The sequence below is a fragment of the Athene cunicularia genome (assembly GCF_003259725.1).
Source record: "Athene cunicularia isolate RWA chromosome Z unlocalized genomic scaffold, athCun1 chrZ_part1, whole genome shotgun sequence".
Taxonomy (NCBI): Eukaryota; Metazoa; Chordata; class Aves; order Strigiformes; family Strigidae; genus Athene; species Athene cunicularia.
In genome coordinates this window covers 28,028,981-28,048,265 of record NW_020799142.1, presented here as the reverse complement: position 1 = coordinate 28,048,265, position 19,285 = coordinate 28,028,981, and the positions used below count along the sequence as shown (strand labels likewise).

The window sequence follows — 19,285 nt, the reverse complement described above, 5'->3', positions numbered from 1 at the left end:
AAAGCATTTCTCCATGGGTGAAAGGTCTGGCTGTGGTTCTTATCTTTGTGGCTAGGCATACAAAGCCACAAGCACAGAAGGTCTAATCTTCTTGGATGGACAGTGGCCAAGCTCCTTTTGCACTCAAAGCACTGAAGTTAATGGGAGCTTGGCCTTGCCTAAAGTCTGCAGAGTCAAGCCAAGCAACCATTAGTGGCACAGGTGGATTTTGGGTCTTGCTTCAGAAGCAGAGATAAAGCCTAGAGAATGAAGAGTACAGCAGGAAAGTGCCAACAGCCAGAGGTCATGGGCTCAGAATAAGGAAAAGACTAGAACAGATGTTCAACAATAAGTGATGGGGCAGGGGTTGTGTCTATAATGCCTTGAGTAACACATCTGTCTCTCTGGCCTGTCTGCCTGCCCCACTCACGTCCATAACGAAGAAGCTTCTGGCCTCTGTGCAGTGCACCTAACGCACATGTAACCATGACATGCCCCATATGCAGAGAACACCCTACTTTTACCCTTATCTGCACTTCCTCACCAAGGCAGCTCCTGAGCATACTCCATACTGTGCCTCTGCCTGGGTGAGCACCAACTGCAGGCAGGGCTGGGCAACCTCAAAGCAGACCAACACAGAGAGCATCTGTGGGACCACTCAGGTACAAGGTCTGAGAGAAAGCTTTCAACTAGGCACTGCAGGCACAGACAAACCTACAGCTGCAAACACCCAAGCTGAGTACACATTGCAAAACTCATCTAGGACATTTGGCACATATTCACATCACTCATTTAAATTCTGTGTTGACACCTAGATACAGTTATTTGTTAGCCATGCTGGGTAGTTTAAGGTATCTTGGTTGTATCTATATGGACTATCTTCATATGTGTCTATTATGCTGTTGCTCTTCCCTAAAAGAGTTTGGGATCACAATATCTAGACTAAAAGAGAATGTGGTTACTTTCTACTAAATGCATGCAGAGTTGTCTAATAGAAGATTCCAGGGATAGAGAACAATTTTAGATAAAAGATGGTTTGGGCACATTTTAAAATTGAATGTAAATTATCTTGAAATAAACTCAAGTGGGAAGTTAAAAGAGAGGTGAGATTGTGGAAAATCTTATCCTTGCTGATATTAGGGAAGAAGAGAGGAAAGGACAGCAAAAGACTCAATTCAGTTTGTATTAGAATTTGATGTGTTTATGAACAGAATTTCACCTTGTGATTGCTCATGGTAGCAGCAGGGAACTAGATTTAATGAGCAGGGTGTCCCTCCAAAACTTACACCTCTGCTGTCAGGATACACAGACAAATAGACCCTTTTATATAGTTTAGCATCACCAGTGGGCCAATCCTGGGACTCTTTACCTGCTTGAGTATATTCACTAAATGTCCAGGGACTTCTCACATATGGAGGTTAACTACAGACACATTTCTCAAGCCAAAGTCAGCATCCACCAGGCTCCCTTCTTTCCTATGAAAGACAGGTCAAGTGCACAAGCCAGACAAGATCCACAAGTGCAAATAAATACTCATCTGGATGATCAGGGCACTGGTAGCTTAGGGCACACTCTGTGTGTGTTGGCACAGTCTAGCAGGTGAAAGTAGACCTACTAGACATCATTTGTACTGTGTGACTGCCCAGAGCTTTGAGAGGATCTCCTGCTGGCTCTTTCACATGCAGATTTGCATATGATACTCAAAAAAAAATATGCAGTGTTGTCTCTCTTGTTTTGGAAAATAAGGCTTTGTTGTTCCAAGCATCCTGTGTTTTTTTCCTTCAGTCTTCGGACCTGACAGGACTCAGTTAGCCCTTTACCCCTCCCCACTTCATTTAAAACCAAAGGCACCCTGAGGTTGAGCACTGCATTCTCAGCTTCCCCAAGGACAAACCAAAGGATTTGTTGTATTGGAAAAGTCTTATTTTGCTATTAACAAGATCAGTGGTTTCTTCAAACTCAAGCCCAAACTGTTCTGTAGGGAAAAAGTTTTGGCTTTGAAGTCATAGGCTTCTGCACGTGATCCTGAACTGAATTTAAGATTCCTCTAGGTTCATCTGTATACACGAGACAACTGGAAAGATGAATCGATAGTTAGATGGATGGATTATAATGTGTTTTGTATGATATATAGAAAATACTCTCAGAGTGCAGGGATGGCCGGTAGCAATCATTCTCAGGGGTAGGCACCAGAGCATTGACTGATTTGTAAAGGTCAGACCCTTCAAGATTTTTTTTTCATATCTCATACATTCCCATTTCAGGTCTTCTCATCTATTTGTGTACATGTCTGTGACACACATCTCATCAGACAGGGAAGAGGATGGTAGGGAGAAATTAAGTCTGCCACTCCGATAGGGTTTGAAATAGTCATTTCAGATGTAATGCAGTACTAGTGCGTGCTTCCCACAAGACAAGCCGTGATAGTTTTTCAGCAAACTTTCTAAAACATTACCTCTCCCTACTCTTTCATTAGTCCAACATTGCATCATTTTGAATTCCCCACACAACTGTATCCTTAGTGTGTTATCATATGGCAGTTCATGCAACCGCAGCTCGCACTTACCTCTATTCCCATGGGGACAGGGTTTTGCTCTATGCCTTACAGCTGCAATATACAGACACAGAAGGTTGGTTGTGTGACTAACCTATGTTAGAGCAGATTTCCTGATTCTGTAACATTTACAGAAATTTCCCTGAACTGAGGACGTGGGCTCTGACTGTTTTTCTTCAGAGGAGATTGCTTTGGATTCACCATTACGTCTATCTAGTTTAGATCACTGTAATTCAATTATGTCACTCAGAGTCAGGTACAGAGTGATTTACCTGAACTTTGCAATTACACACACACAATTCAACTGTAGGTGATTTTCTTGGCCTTTCCAACTTTGACACTAATATACTTTGCATTTCCTTCAATCCTTCAGGGCCTTCAATCACAGCAGATTTTGCTCAATGCTTTAAAAGTTATGACCCACTCCTACAAACACATTCCTGCCAGTACCTTTATTCATATAAATAGCTCTGTTGACTTCAGAGGAATTACTACTGTGTACATGGCAAACCCCCCAAAAATTGGCAGAAATGGTAAAATGAAATTCCTCTTAGTGTTTTGGGGGGAGATTTTGAACAGAAAAACCTTTCCCACTGAAAAAGTAAGGAGTGACCATATTTTCTAGAATTTTCAGGGCAGTTATTAAACTCTTCATACCTCCAATTAACACCCGAGCCATGTTATGAGATCCCCAAGAACTACATAGCATCTTTAGAAAGCAAGTTGTTCTGGGATGGGCTTTTTTTTCCATGAGGCTAGCCATCATCTACGGAGATACAGTAGTGCCCAACAGCATTTGCTAAGACCTATTAGCTCACATCACTATCCTGTCCTTTGTGATTAGGTCACAGCAGTGTTTCATCATTGACTTTGAGGGATGATGCCTGAACAACGCAAAACACATCAGAGCATGACTGAGGGAGAAGAATTTGTTACTTGCCACATAATTCAGGCATGGAAATTACTGGATGTTTATTTGTTTGTTTAACACCAACATTTAGATACTTTTTATTCAACAGCCACCTTCATGGTACCTGAGGGTATATTCATTGTACAGAAGAGAAAGTTGAGAAGAGGCAGGTGAGAAAGCTGAGAAAGAGACAGATATAATGATATATCCAAATTAATATAGAAAGACAGTGTAGAGCTGAAAATGGGCCTTGTCAGAGGTTAACACCTCTATGTTCTACACTGTACCAGAGTGGCTTTCCGGGAACTTCAAGAAACATGGACAATACAATACCTTTCCTCACAGTTTTTGATACAAAGCCTTAATCAACCCCTCCAATCTGTTCTCAGGGAGTATTCAAATTTCTTAAATGAAAAAACTATTATTAGATAGATGTTCTTATAGATCATACAAGATTGAATCATATTTTGTCTCCTGAAGGGATTACTTCCTTAAGCACAACCAGCAGATTATCTCCAACACAGCTCTATTCTGCCTTGGACATGATCTTCCTAACCATTAGTGGCATTTCAGTGATCTTGAGTAGCCTCCTCCCCTTCTCAATTTTCCTTCATATCTCAGATCACACTTGAAGCTATTCAGGGTGTCTCCATCCTTTTTAATTTCTTTTCCCCTTTCTTCTTCATTTATCTTTGCATTTGTCCAGTTTCAAGCTTGGTAGAGACTTAGTCCTGGCTCAAAACACCAAACATATTAATGACTAATAAAGAAGTGAGTGAGACAAGAAAGGAAAGGGTAGTAGGAACAGTGAGAGAAAGAAGGATGGAGACAGTGAGAAATCAGCTGTCTCTGCTTCCTACTCTTCTATCCTAGGTGATCCTTCTATCTGTTCTAAATTAATATCAAAGCCAAAGGGAGCAGAAAAAGGTTGGTGGGGGAGAAAACAACAACCTTAGGAAAAGAAAAATCATGATGCAGAAAAGCGTCTGTCCCCTGTCTAATTCCTGCAGTGGCCTGTAGCTGATGGTGCTGAGAAAAATACAGCAGCAAGCTCTGACATTTCATTTCTGTGGAGAATTGAAAAAGGGCTTGCTGTAATTCATCGCTTCTTGTAACTCAAACCCTTTTTGACAGGACTACCTGCGCTGTCTTTTAACAGTGGCACCACAGTGGCTGTAATTGGACATGAAAAATGATGTCGTGTTTCTACTTGCAGTGAGGATTGGGGTGGGGGTACGTGGGGCAAGTGGCAAGTTGGATGTGAGAGGATGACATATGGCATTATTTGAATGGGTTGGGTTTAGGCAAAAGGAAGGAAAAGCCAAAATGAAGAGTATGAAGTGTCACAAGTATGATCATCTTGTCCAAGGTGTGCAAAGGTAAAGGTGGTTTTCAGCGGAGATGAATGTGCAAAGGATCAAGGGGAAATGAGAAGTGTGATGCACCTGAAGTTCCACTTAAGTCCTCCATCAACCCAAGTGTTTATGGCACTGGTGGAAATAGGATCACCTATTCCAGATATGGGGCTGATTCGCAGCTGTACTGGTACCCAGTGCCCATAGTTCACAATACAGACAGGGAATCTGAGACACAGGCTTTGCCTGAAGCCATGCTTGGAACACTGTTGTGAATAAAACTCGCGTTTGCCATCTGCTTGCCACTCCTTTTCAAACTGCATCTGTCATATGTAACCAGACCCCCAAATTAAATTTTTTGCCTTTTGCCTAAATCTCTTTGTGCCTCAGTGGTCCTCAGCACACCTCTATTATGGGATTGCTGTTGAGTGAGGCACATCAAAGTAAATTCGTGGCCAAACTGCATTCTGAATCATGAAGGAGAAACATATTTTCCTGATTTGTAATGGTTTTATGACTGTTAGGCATTCTCATACCATAATGTCAGGAATCTTCACAGTTTATATACAGAATAAAAATTTTTAGCCAGGTCCTAAAGGATAGGAGGAAGTCTAAAAAGAATAACTCTTTCTGGGTTAACTAATGGTAAAACTATACTTCTTTCACTATGACAGCCCAACAGGGATAACATAGAATAAAGAACTATGATCATTTCTCAAAAGAAAGCACAAAGAGCATCAACGGGCAGAGGAAAGAAGGACCATTGCTATGGACAGAAGAGCAGCACATCCTAGAGCAGAGCTTAACAGAGTTCATCTAATCCATCTGTCAGTTCAAATGCTGGATCAGCCTGCCTAGGTCTTTTCCCATGTTGCTAAATCTATTTTGAAGACTTCTAGTGCTAGAGATCAATAAAATTTCACATGTTCCCATGTGGATACTCATGGTATTAATCAGATTTGCTGACTGGCAAATCTTTCTCCTATCACACTCTCAGTGTCCACCAAGACAGAACAGATATTAAAGATATCCACATCAATAGTCTCACGACTGTTGTTCAGCAGACTGCAGTTTGGAGTATAATCTTTGGTTTCCTTACATTAAACCCATGACAATTCCCAGATAATAATAAACAGAGAACTTGAACCTATGAATTCCCTTCTTTCCAAGAAGGCATGTCCCCAGACTGAGGAAGGTGCATCTTTCTGCCATTTTTTACCCCCACTTAGCCCTTTTCTCCTCCCCATGCTAGTCCCTTACTCACAGAATGTCTGTTTAAAAAAAATAAAAAATTCCATAGAAGAAGAGAGGAAACTCAATTATTTTCCTCTTAGTGTTTCTCCCTATAATTGGTGTCTTTCAAGTCAAGATGATCTCAATTTGTATTATGGGCTCCGTGCAGGCAGCACTTTCTCTTTGGTCTATAAAGAAATTGTCAAGTATATAAATCATAGTGTACATTGAATTACACTAGCCTTTTACTTATTAATGTCCTCAGTTTTTTCTTCCTTTGTTGAATGCTCATTACCTCCCAATAATTTTTTTTTTTTTTTTTTTTTTTTTTTTGGCATTGTTTTCTTTTTCTCATACCCCAATCTCAAAAAAAAACCACCCCCCAAAAAAATATTAGTCTCCTCTCATTTTTGGTAAAGGGTTTGATGATCTCTGCCTTTTGCAGACTGACCACATCCAACTCAACAAATGAGGTGAGCACCAGGGACCTCTGACCACCCTCCTCTGGAGTTAAATTAGCCATTGCAATCACATTCTGCAATCACAGGAACCCTGAATACATAGTGTGAGTGCAGCTGTCAAAAGTTAAGAGCTCTCAAGTCAGACCTTGGCACATGGATGGTGTCAGCACCAACCTGCTGTAAACACAAACCAATTGCAGTGGTTGAGCAGCTGAGGGAAGTTAAAGCACAGTAATTGGGTGGTTTGGCTTCATTATCCTGCACATGAGAACAAAGATGACATTCATCTCACCTAACTCTAACTGCATAAACTACCTTTATGATCAGTGGAAAGGAACAGGCACTGCAGAAGACAATTCATGCTTTTTATCTCACACACCAATCTTAAGAGTAGCTTAAAATTGCACTTTTTAGACATTTGGAGTTACATGACATAAATTAGCTTCCTCACCTCTGTGATGTCAGATCGTTAAATGTCTAACAGCTAGCTGGTCACATGTTGTTACAGGAGCCCTGTGGCAGGATGTCCATCCTGCTGCTGCTAAATATATCATCTCCAGCCCTCCTAAAATCTTGTGATATATGTGTGAGCAACAGGTTTTTACAGTTGTAGAAGCAGGGGCTGATACAAGGTTTGTCCAGTACCAGATTCTTTGTTGGTTTTAGCACTTCAGCTGTCTGGAGTTTGTTGGATGATACAGGCATACAGGAGAGCAGAAATTGCTCAGTAGCATCTGGAGCCATTGATCCTTCTCTTCCTGAGTGCAAGTCTAACTGTAGTCAGTTTATGGCTAAGTACATTTCCCTCTTGAGACAACAATGCAGCAGGATCTGCTAGGCTCTCCATCATCTTAACCTACTTGTCAGCCAGCTTGATAACTTTTTATTACTAAATATGTGTGGAGAGCAATTAGAATAAATCTAAATGATTATGAACTACTTTAAAAAAAAATAGGAAAAAAAGAATAAACAAAACTAACAGCCTTGCTGCCTGACTGTGATTAGCCACAAATAAGGAATGGACAGTATCACCCTGTGACATGCATCAACCAGTTTGTGGTCTGACTTTATTGGGAAGCAATAGATTGGGAGATTCCCATTGCCTTCTGACTTCCCATTCCTTGTGATGTCTTGAACTAGAACTTTCTCTGGTTGCCAGATCTAAAGGATAGTTTCATTCCACTCAGGGTTGGTCAGACATAGATATTTTGAATAGCCAATCTACATATTGTATGGATTACTTTAACTGACACAGAGGCAGAGGCAGGGAGGGTTTTTCAGATTAAAATCTCAACTGGTTCTGATCCAATCTGCACTTCCAGCTATCAACAGGAGAGGCATATCCTCACCCCTGTTCATCAGACACCCATATCATGTTAGGCATGACCAGTGAAGGTGACTGTGGACATCTATTGCCCTCTTTCCTGGAAGGCACCAGCTCTGGGGATAATGATGTTCCCCAATGCTTTTGCTGAGAGAGAGATGGGTAAATTGGAGAACAGAAATCCTATTCACAGCACAATGGCAAAGTTTTTATACATGCTTATGTTCTGATGTGAGAAAGGAAAAAGATCTTTGAAAAAGCAACAGAGAGAGATATTTTGAATTATATCCTATCCTCTGACACACACCACCCCACCACCCCACCACACCGTCTCAATACCTGGCACTCCTGCAGCATGTGGACAAAACAGATCCAAATCCCATTCCCCAATTATGAAATGGAGTCTGCTATGTTATAGGTAACTATCCTCTTGATCTAACAGTGGAGGTGGAATTCACTTTTCCATTTTCTTTTCATCATACCAAGTCTCAAGAAATCTTTGTAATTAAAGTTTCACTGGTCCTGATGTTCTGACAAAGCATTTCTTTTCTTACACAGCAGTGTTTACAGAGGAAACTATTAGAAATTTAAAAAGTTATGTTTAAATATTCATGACCTGTGTGAAGTGAGTCAGATTCCTCTCCCAATGTGATTCAACAGAGCCCCTGTCAGGTAAATGGGGTGACACTAATTTACCTCAGACCAAGAAGCAGCCTGTACTCTGTGGTTACTTCTTTGCTTACTAATTGCCCTTTTTTCCCCCCTCATGGAGTAAATTCTGTTGTTAACTATGATTCATGGTAAAAAAATATAACAAGCCTCTATATTAATGTTTGATTCCATGATTAATTATGTGTCTCTTTTTGCTCTTTCTTACAGATGAACAGGCCGATCCAGGTGAAACCAGCGGACAGCGAAAGCCGAGGAGGTAGTTGACTGCATTGCTTTCAGCCACAGTGCTAAGTATAATTGTTGTCTCTGGCTTCTCTCAGGCAATGTGCTGATCAATTAGTAACGTAATCACTGCCAAAGAAATTCCCTCTGCAGCAAAGATTCTCTTTATTAAATCTCCTTTACTTCGTCTCGCTTTCCTCATATTCAATTATTATTTGATTTTAAAAGGCAGGCAGGTGCCAGTGATTGCCTGGGAAACAAATAACTGCCTCGTTAAGAAGTGAAGCATCAGGCGCTGACTTAACAAAGTTTAACAGCAGTGATGGCAATATAGGTTTTCAGACCAATGTTGGGCTGAGCTGCAGAGGTGTTTAATTTGGTTAGGATTAAGCAGATATTTTATGGTTTCTCTGACCATGCTGTTTCTGCTTGGACTGAAGCAACTCTACTTTGGAAAAAGCAGATTCTAAGGTAGCAGAGTTTTCTGCACCTGTATCAGCTTATCTGGATAAACCTGTTGTTGAAACTGAAGACTTGTCTCAGTCCTAGGGAGTTATTTAGGATTTGCACTGGTGTAACTGAAATCAGGAGCTGGTCTTTTGCTTTTCCATCCTGCACAGTGGATTTGGAAGGCTTTGCTAAGTGACTGTTCAATAGATCACCAGTGATAAGGTGTTTCCTGTAAAAGGTTTTCTACCAGAACTGATGTGGTGATACTTCACCGTACTCTTCTAATAGGGGCCTGTTTGTCAGATCAAACACAGAGCTCACTGAGAAAATGTGAGATGGTCTGTTATGCTGGATAAATTGCCACTCTGCTTTTTTTTTTTTTTTTCTCATATCTGTACATTTATATATATACACATATATATATAATGACATGGTGCTTCCTTCCTCTCCCTATCTCTTTGGAAAAAATAGAGAGGCTTTTGCCCATATATGCAGTAAAACCACTAGTGCTTCTGCATGATATAAATGTGGGAGTAGATTTTGTCATTTAGTAATGATGTGGCTCTTAAATGTGTGAAAACTCTTTAATTTCCACCATAGATGTAAACTCTTACTCATTTATGGCATGACTATCTTTGTGCAGGCATTAGTGGAAATCTCCAGCAACAACTACTTAAAAGGAGTAAAATGCCTCGCAGACAAAAGGCACTGAAATTGTGTTCTTTTTTCAGTTGAAAGCTTTGGATTCCAGAGGCTTTGACTGCATCAGTGTGAGGCTGAAACTCTCCAGTGACTCAAGTCATTGGAAGACTTTGTACGTAGCTTGTAGTTAAAGGGCTGGTGTTACGGAGTGGTGAAACCAGCAGGTCATCAGAGGCTCTTTAAGGAAGGGCTGTGGTGCCATGTAATTGCAGAGCAGGAGAAGAGCTGAGTGCTGGAAAAATGCCAGAAAGCTCAGGGATAAATATTGCACTTTTAGAGTCCCTGTAAAGTAAATTCAAGGGAATTTGGCCAACACTGGGTAGAAAGTATTTGATGGGCTCTGCGATGGCAAGTTCTGCTATCAAGGGCCACGGCATGTTTCTAACCTGCAACAAAGACATGTCACATCATACAGCATTGTCTGGTGGTTTTTAATAGAAGCAGGTCAATTTATCTTCCTTCTCTTCCCGTCTGATGGTCTGGCTCTGTGTCTGAGCAGGAGCGGGTAAGCCATGAGCAGTTGTCAATGCCAATCTCCTAGGGGAAAAGGGAAAGGCTCAGCTGCCTGGGCAAATGAGGGGACATTATGCACATTCCAGTGGAGCTCGTGCCGATAGCGAGAGTGAAGGGAGGGCCTTTTGTCTATTTAATTAGACATACCGAAAAATAATAATTAGGCTGGCCAATTTGCTTAGTGCGCCTACGGGGTATGTAGTTCCCAATCACTCTTTTTTTTTTTCCTGTTTTTTAAATGCAAATCACTAATAGAGAACACATGCCTGGCTTTCTGGGAAGGGTTTTCAAACTCCTTTGCTAAGAGCAGCTGCTTTCAGGAGGGGTGGTTTGAACTGCAAAGGGCTCTGCCGGCAGTTTGATTCCACATTATCCATCACACCAGTGGTTCCCTCCCCATTGTATTTTAGCTAATTGTCTCCCCAACACACACAGACCTTATCTTTTCTCACCTGCTCTGCTCCCGTATTGCTTCTTCTATCAGTGTTGGTCATAAATGCAGGTGCCAAGCGGGTGCACTCATCGTTGGCATGAAAGACATGTTGTCCTGATTCCCCACTGACAAGATGCTTCTGGGCTGGTGATGTTTCAGGACAGCATGACTCAAGGGCAACTATGGGAGAAAAGAACAATTGTCACCCAAGGGAGGCATTGTATGAAAACTTACATTCTTTGCAAGCCCACCAGTTAAAGCAGGCACAGCAAACAGAATGCTAAAAAGGAGGTTGTTATCTTAGGAGCACATCAAAAGACTTCATTAGGGCTGCAAGATAAAGGTCAGTTTCAGCAACAAAGAAACTTAAGTTGTAGCTTATTATACACTGTCCATGTATTGGGATAGGACGTGATGAAAGAGGGGGACTTGGAAGATGAAGCAGAAGTCTTCGGTCTGCCCAAAGCCCGTGCTCTGAATACACCTCTATCTTCTGGCTTATGGGGAACTTTGTGCCAGGTCAAGGCATTAAAGAAAGATGCAGTGCTCTTTGAAACTCTAGTTTGCAAGGGGGCATTTACAGGAAATGGTGAGCAGTGTTCGCGAGGAAAGGAGATTGTGTTTTATATAGGGGCAAATACCTTCATTTTGCTAAAAAATTAATTTTTGACTTTTCCAGTAAGTTCTCCCAGAACCCAAAGCTGATGGGAGTCCAAAATTTACTCTCCCCTCCCAATCAGATTCTGCTCAGCATTTTTTCCTGTTGCCTGGAGTCTGGACTCTGTTGGTCTTTAATCCTTCCTGTCTTGATTCTCAGCTGGACTGAAAGTGATTGTGCTAGTATTTTGTGTGTGTGAGCAAGAATTCAGACTATCAGACCATCTAGGTTTGGGGAAGAATTCAAAATATTGCTTGGCACAAATTACACTCAACCCAACAAAATGGAAATGCTGAATGTCCCTTATTAGTTTTGCTGGTTTTATTATTTTGTTTGTTAATCCCCATATTGGACTAGGAGCAAGGCAAAGCGTGCAATCCTTTTCAGTAAAAAATGGCATTATTTACATTTGCCTAATCTCATGGGAACTAGAAATTAATGTATCCTCAGTACATTTGTCTAGGGAAACAGTCTAAATTAATGGGAAAATTTTGCATTTTGTGTTCCTGCCTGTTTGTGTGTGTGTCTGTATAGTCAAGCTACAAAACGTTATATAGGGGTATTCTGTCTACAGAATACTTCATGAAACTTCAAATACCTGACCAGAAGGTCAAAGTTCTTTGACATTTTGTAGAGACTTTTGAAGTAATGGAGTTGACAGAATATAGTAAAAAGGCAACAATCATGTATTTAATTCAGAAAAATCAGGGTGTAACTCTAGCTCTATTAAGGGTATCTTAAAAACTCTCATTGGCCTTTGTGTTGTCCAAATTTAACTTTGACTATAGAGAGACTACTTCACCATGGATTAGGTAGTCCAATATATTTTTAGGGATATAAGCTATAACTTCATGTTAAGTTCTGAATGTGACAAATCCCAATTAAGCTGATATAATTTTCCATCATTTTCATCCTGTTGTTGATGATTTTTCTTGCTTCCTTTTCTCGTATTCAGCTCTAAAAATAGTCTGTAGATATCAGTGACTTAAATTTTGCAAACTGAGGGAAAGATTTCAAGTCTATTTTGTGGGTTGTGGCGAATGTTTGGAGCCATTTTTTATTTTATCCACAATACCTCTAGCTCTCACCAGACAACTCTCACTACAGCTGGCAGGGTTAACCTATGATAAACACAGTCCGAGGTCACACTAGGTTGTACAAGAAGTAACATTTTTTAAAAGGAAAGGACTCTCCTGCTACTCTAGTTGTACTCCGTTAGTGATGCTTAGATGGTCCATTGCTCCCACATCCCTCTCAAAGGCCAGAGGAAGGTCCATAAAGGAAGGCATGTAAAGATGCACACAGTGTGCTACCCAGGTCCAATGTTAATGTCTCTACCACAAAACGATTCATGGTGGTTCGGGGTCCTCCTGCATTTTATGGAAGAGATACAGAAGGTCTCTGGACTTTATAAAAAAAGTCAAAGTCCAAAGTGGTTTAGAGTTGAAAGGGTGCAATGTCCTGCAGAGGGTGTTGAGAGATTTACAGAAGAGTCTGCAGTTCATCACAGTGCAGACACTTTTGCATGCAAGACTTCACAAATATACTAAAGCTTCTGTCTGTGTTTGTACTTTCAAGCAAATTATTTTTGTGTATGTTTGAGGGAGGCATGTGCAGTGTGTCTTTGTCTGCTATTTGGGGGATGTGATAGCAGCAGCTGGAATGTTTGGACTTCATATTTCAACTGACTTGCATCGTCTCTCTACCCGTTACTCAGTGTGCATGCTCTGAAATTATCTGCTTCATTGTGGCTTCTTCCAGCTTCCGAGCAAAATGTCCAAACACTCATTTACAGTAAACAGCAAAACAGTGGTGCTTTGCTCATGCACTATGATCTGGGGTTTTTTATTCTCTTCCATCAGTTCAGCAATGATGATGGGGCCAGAATGGCCTCTCCATAGTTTCTAAGCCCTATTTCCTTTGGGACCTGAATCTGTTTCTTATTCCATCCAGCCTATTTCTAACTCTCTAGCTCTCTTCTGCGGCTGGCTGGGTTGATCTGCGATAAACACAGCCCAAGGTCCCAGTAACTATTTGGCATTTAGCTGTTTTCCATTTAACTGATCAGAATTCTATGGCTTGTGCAGGTGGCCAAAACCTCTCAGAAAACTTCCCATCCAGGTGCTAGCCAGATTAGTTTGTCTTCACACTGGTACAACAATGCCACATGGAATGATTTCCTTCTTCCTTGGAAGTGCTTTGCAATGAGTAGTTTTGGTTGCTCAGACTTTCAGACTGGGAAGGTCTGAAGAAGAAAGTTAAGGATAAGTAAGGAGATAGCAATCTTGTCAGAGCTCAGCATCTCTTCTCCTGCGATGCTTGAGGTTAGGCTGTGCCTGCGTGCAAGAATTCCTGAAGTATGGGACTATGCACGCATCAAAGTTGAACCTTTTTAATTCTCAACTTTTCCTTACCTCCAAGCCACATGTGTTGCCTGGCACATCAAGCTCTGTGAAAGCCACTTTACTATAGTTACCTATCTTGTCCCTTTGGTGGGCTTCTTTAAAAGACTTCTCGCCCCAGAAGTTGGAGAGCAAGCTGAGGGAACATCATGTTTCTAGGTGGTAACCTATACAACCCACCTTTATGTGGCCTGCCACAGCTTTTTCTTCAACTGCTCTTCTTTTATGGTCCCCACACATGTTCATCAGGAGCAAGCAGGTGGCACTGGCAAACATTCCAGGGAGACAGATAATATTCTCACTTCTTACAGCTGGGAGAAAAGGTCCAAGCTTACTTCTCCATGAACACACCCCCATTAAATCTTTCAATGTGACTGTGAGTCCAGCATGACTTACCCTAGTCTTTAGTAGCTTGAGTAGAGCAAGACACTGACAGGAAATTAAAAAGGCCATGCCACACACATGTGCTAGACTTTGTTTCAACCATTGCACTTGAAAGGCTAAGACTACTGGTTGGACAGTAACAGCTCCTGTTTTCACGTTTTATGAGGTCTAGATTCAAGACCTACTGACAAATCATTTACCACACCTGGCACCTCATATTCTCCTTTTTTTTCCCTCAGTGCCCACATCAGTTTAAACAATATCTCCTTCTTTATCTTCCCTTGCAGTTTAAAAGAAGATTTCCAACTTAATGACAAATCCTTCTCCTAAGTCTCATACATCTCCTCTTCCTGAGATTTGCCACAAACATGATTAATCAGCTGGTGTTGAGCTTTCTTGAAGGAGGGATTAAAAAAAAAACCCACACACCAAAAAAATACCCCCACACCCCAATATAAATATCTTTATTAATTACATATCCGATATTAAACATCACACTGTTGCTGAGTTGCAGTATCTCTGTGTGAAGGTTAAAGAGAAGGAATGACTGTTTAAAAATAATCTAATATTCTGTTAAAAAATCCACTGGGAGAGAAGATGAGCTCATGAGTCAAAGGAATAAAGAAAAATTGAGAACCTAACTAAAAGATCTTGATATTAAACTGGGAGGCAGTTTGGGGAAGTGTCAGGACCAACAGCAAACCTTGCTGTCATTGACAGGGTGAGCTCCTGAGGAATGGCTGTCAGAGATGCTGCAGTATTGGGAGGGAAAGATGTCAGTTACTTGAAGTGTGTTCACCTCTCTGTCTATCTAGTCAAGGGCTGGGAAAGGAGCTGGGCCTAGAACTATGAAGGCCACCTTAGATATCCCACAGTCTTGAGCATCACTCTGGCCCCTTCTGGCCTATATGTCCCGGTTTTCTCCCCATGTGAACATGGATGCATCAAGTTCAGGGCAGTATCAAGAAACTCACCCAGAGTGAACATTCTTCCTGTCTCTCAGTTCATGTGAAGCCAGTCTTTGAAAGGCAGATCTAAGCTTTAGACCCTGTTGTGTGTGATGGAGTGTCCTACAGCAATGCTCAAGGTCACTGGGTTCAAAAGGAACCTATCTCTTGGATTTTATTCCAAGTCTGAATATCTGTTAAAATCTGTAGTGTTTTTCCTTTAGCCCTAAAATAAACCTGATTTAGAAAGAGCATTTTAGTACTCAAGGAAATCTCTTTCTAGCTGTGGCTTGTTGTGGGGCTGATTACAGTCAATGGGAAATTAAAATCTTCTGGTTTATTGTGGCAATTCAGGATTGCATGACCCTACTGACAGCTGACACCCTGTTGTCCTCACAAGGCAGTTTTTTCAGTCAGGCAGAATGTACCAGCATGCAAATAGATCAGTTAATTCAAAGTAGCCCTGAATGACCCCATTCGTGCTCTCCACTGTCTGGTAAAACTTAATTCTGGGGGAGTAAAAAGGCTCCAGTGGATCCTCGTTTGTAGCGTTTTATATTCCATGACTCTGCTGAAGGCTGATGTGCTCCAGTCCGCACACACCTGCTGAAAGAATATAAGGAACATCAAACGCTTGTTCACGTCTGCCCTTTCCTTCATGATCGAAATCGATGGAAGTGAGCCCATCAATAGGAACTGGAAAAGATCCACAGGACATTGTGTTCTAGCACATGTCCTAAGGACAACCTTTTAAAATCAAGTATTAAGGGAATAAAAGAAAAATCCCACGTATTGCACATTTTTGACAAAGCATCTGTAAGGTAATAGTTTACTGACAAGAAGGAGGAGAGTCTAGAGCAGAGCCTGGGGAGAGGCTGGGGAGTTCATCGCCTGGAGGTTTTGATATCAGTTCTGTTGTCTGCTACCATGTGACTTTTGATCAGTTATGTAACTTGAATTCCCTTCTCCTTCTCCCCCTTCTTGCATTGCCTGCTTAGATTGTTATATGCTTTTATTTGCTCATTTCTTGCAGCTAGTGCCTTTGGCATTCATACATGTCAGGCTGTCAGCGTTATAGGGTTAAGACACCAGTGAAAGCCTATAGCTATGCCCAGAATTAAGTATACGGGAACAAAAATCAAGTATGGTGGATGATCGAGTGCCCTTACACTGCAGAGTGATATTTGGAGGTTTTTCAACAACAGGGCAAAAATGGAAGAAGCGGTGGGAGGAGGAGAGTGAAGGAAATAAAAAATGTAATCCTATAAAAAATTCCGCCTTTGTAAATACAGCTCAACCTCCTAGGTGAACTCAGGGACACATTACAATCCTAGTATCTTTTTTTTTTAATGTAAAGGTTGCTTGTCAATGGGTTTTTATACAGCATTAATAATACATTTATAGATACACTCTACAATTAATTGCAAAGCATTTATGGCACTGAACAGTTAGAATGCATTATGATAATCACTCCTCGTGCATTGACTTTATTGTAAAGGTTTTGCTGATCATTATAATTGGCTTGTTATTACACAGGGATATAATAACACCTCTCTGTATAGTAGTTTATAGCACATCAATAGCAAATGCATTCCCTTTATTGGAAGCAATGTGCATTTTATTAGAATATAGCTGAACAAGTGCAATCCATGTAGACAAATGAAGTTTCTAATGAACTGTCTCACAAAAGAGTCGAAATAACAAGCCATTTATTATGTGTTTTTCTATTGACGAACTTGTAGTTATGGTTACATGGGCTTTTCTTTAAAAAATGGAAGGCATGTTTTGCTGTTCTTTCAGAGAAGCATTTAGGGGAACATATAGGCCATTCTTCTGTCTGATGTTGAATAAAGTAAGAGAAAAAAGACTGATGCTCACACCTTACAGATTTCATTTGCTTGTCGAGATTTCCAAGCTTCTTCCTTGTGCGTTTGGTCTGACATTCACAAAAGATCAGAATGTTCTCAGACTGAGTCCAATCCTGGTTTCTGGAGCAGTGATGCACCAACATCCCCTATTCAGTCAGCAGCAAGCTAGGTATGAGGGGCTTGGTGCTGTCCTTACCCTATTGTGTGTCAGCTCTTTTTCTGTATTTTACCAAGTGATACCCCAATGAAAATGCACAAGCAATCCCTGGGCAAGGTCTATAATGCATAACATCCAATCCCTCTCTCCGTGTCAAAATGCCGTTGTTGCTGATTGCTGTACCCAGAAGGCAGAGGTCTTAGAAGAGGTCTGCTGCAAAATGTGATGTGAGGAGAAAAGACAAAGAGAAGAATTAGTACAAAGGAAACTGAGGCATCTGGCAGAAAACTCATTGGTTTCAGATCACTTAGAATTGGGATAAAAAGAAGCATGCTTTATAGTTAACAACAAAAAATGCTATAAGGTGTCCAAATCTGTTCCCCTGCCTGTCATCATTACTCTAGCCCTGAATTTCAGTTCTTTCTGGCAACTTCAGTTGCAATACATCGGACATGCACATGTAAATAGTGTGTATTTGTTTATTTATCTAACCCCAACTGTAATCAACGTCAGTCAAGTACCTAAACATTTCAAAACCTTGGATCTAGCTGTTTCCAGATCTGGTACAGCTCACACAGTTATACTGCTGCCTAAAGTATTGCCAGGGTGTAAACTGAGTCCAGTGTTCAGCACATAAAGATGTGTGACTGTTTCTTCATGACTGTCGCTTGTTTTTCGCATGCTTGCAAAGAACTTTCACTCTAGAGCAAACCAAGATCTTTCTGGAAAGTGAGTTTTAGTGTGATTTAGGAGCTAGGAAATGTCTGGACTGTAGTCAGTACCCTTCAGCTCTTGACACGCAGAGGTTACAAGTGAGCAATTTAAAATAAGACTGGCTCAGCCCTGCAGTTTTGATGCAGACTGAACTCTCTCTTCTCTGAGTGGGAATTTCAGTGAGAAGGGTTTTGCCCCTTTGCCTGCTGAGAGCCCAGATTATAGTATCACACTTTGCAAGAAGTCTCAAGATTCAGGAGGCACTAAAGGTCAAGAAAACTTTTCTGCATACCATGGTATAGCATTTTGCAATTACTATACATATTTTCCAGTATGCACATGAAATCAGTTTGGGAGATAGGAAATCCCTATGTAAATAATTTAGCTCTCTGGGCAAACTGTATCTAGTGCTTTTACTCAAAAACTGGTCCCCTTAGGAGCCTTGGGTTTAGGGGCAGAAGAAATTTTAAGCAGGGCTTCTATGCCATTGTCCTTAAAATGCTATTTCAGGCGGGGTTCACTTTGCCTGGCTTTAGTGCCTAGACACTAGGCATATAGTCTGCTACTCATCTAGGCTTCTCCTATGAACAGTAGGAGGAGAAAGGTGTCTCCAAACTGTGATTATCCCCATCCTAAAATGGATGGAATAAATGGTGCTCGGAAGTTTCCCTTCTCTCTCTCTCTCCACTGAATCTTGAATCTATGGCAATTAACTCAGATTTAGATATCTCACTTTTAGACACCTGAAGAGAGGTAAGATGAATCGCAACTTTCACCTTTTCATGCCACAGTTTTCAATCTGTATCATATGAATGATGATACTTGACTTTTCTGAAACCCTAGTTAAGATCTATGAATAAAAATTGCTATACAAAACGTATGGACTGCAGGAGAAGCTGGGATTTTAGGTCCTGAAAAGGGAAGGCATCTTTCTCCATTAATGTGTCTGCTTCATAATGTCAGGGGAAAAATAGGAGGGGTTGCATCCCAATCAGCCTGAGCAATAGAGATAATCTGATCAATTTTAATTCCCCTTTAAAGTCAATTTCCATTTTCATTTTTGTATTTGGGTTTGCTACCACTCCCATTCTCATGGCAGAAAAGTGAACTCAAAAAAAAAGAAGTTTCAAATTAAAAGCAGTGTGTAGCATCAATGTCTTTAAAATGTGTTTTCATAATTAAGAAAAATATTTTTATCTTTAAAACCAGCTTGTTTTGGAATCAGTGATGGAAAATGAATATGGCCCCTTGTAATATCATTTGTAGAGAGGTAATTTTCAAGGCAGCACTGCACTGAAACATTTTCCCCCAGGGAGGATAAACAGTTGGCTTCAATTAGTGAGGGAC

The 19,285-nt window shown here is 40.9% G+C and overlaps 1 protein-coding gene across 15 annotated transcripts in view; it reads left to right on the top strand.

Moving 5' to 3' along the window:
* CELF4 (CUGBP Elav-like family member 4) overlaps window positions 1-19,285 on the top strand; it is a 707,595-nt gene that overhangs the window by 391,807 nt on the left and 296,503 nt on the right. For 8 of the 15 annotated variants that reach the window (XM_026865424.1, XM_026865421.1, XM_026865425.1 and 5 more), the window contains exon 3: window positions 8,696-8,744. In XM_026865424.1, coding sequence (XP_026721225.1) covers window positions 8,696-8,744 — 49 coding nt within the window. Of the gene's footprint in view, window positions 1-8,695; window positions 8,748-19,285 lie in introns of all 15 variants that reach the window. The other 7 variants (XM_026865422.1, XM_026865420.1, XM_026865414.1 and 4 more) reach the window with 1 other exon arrangement.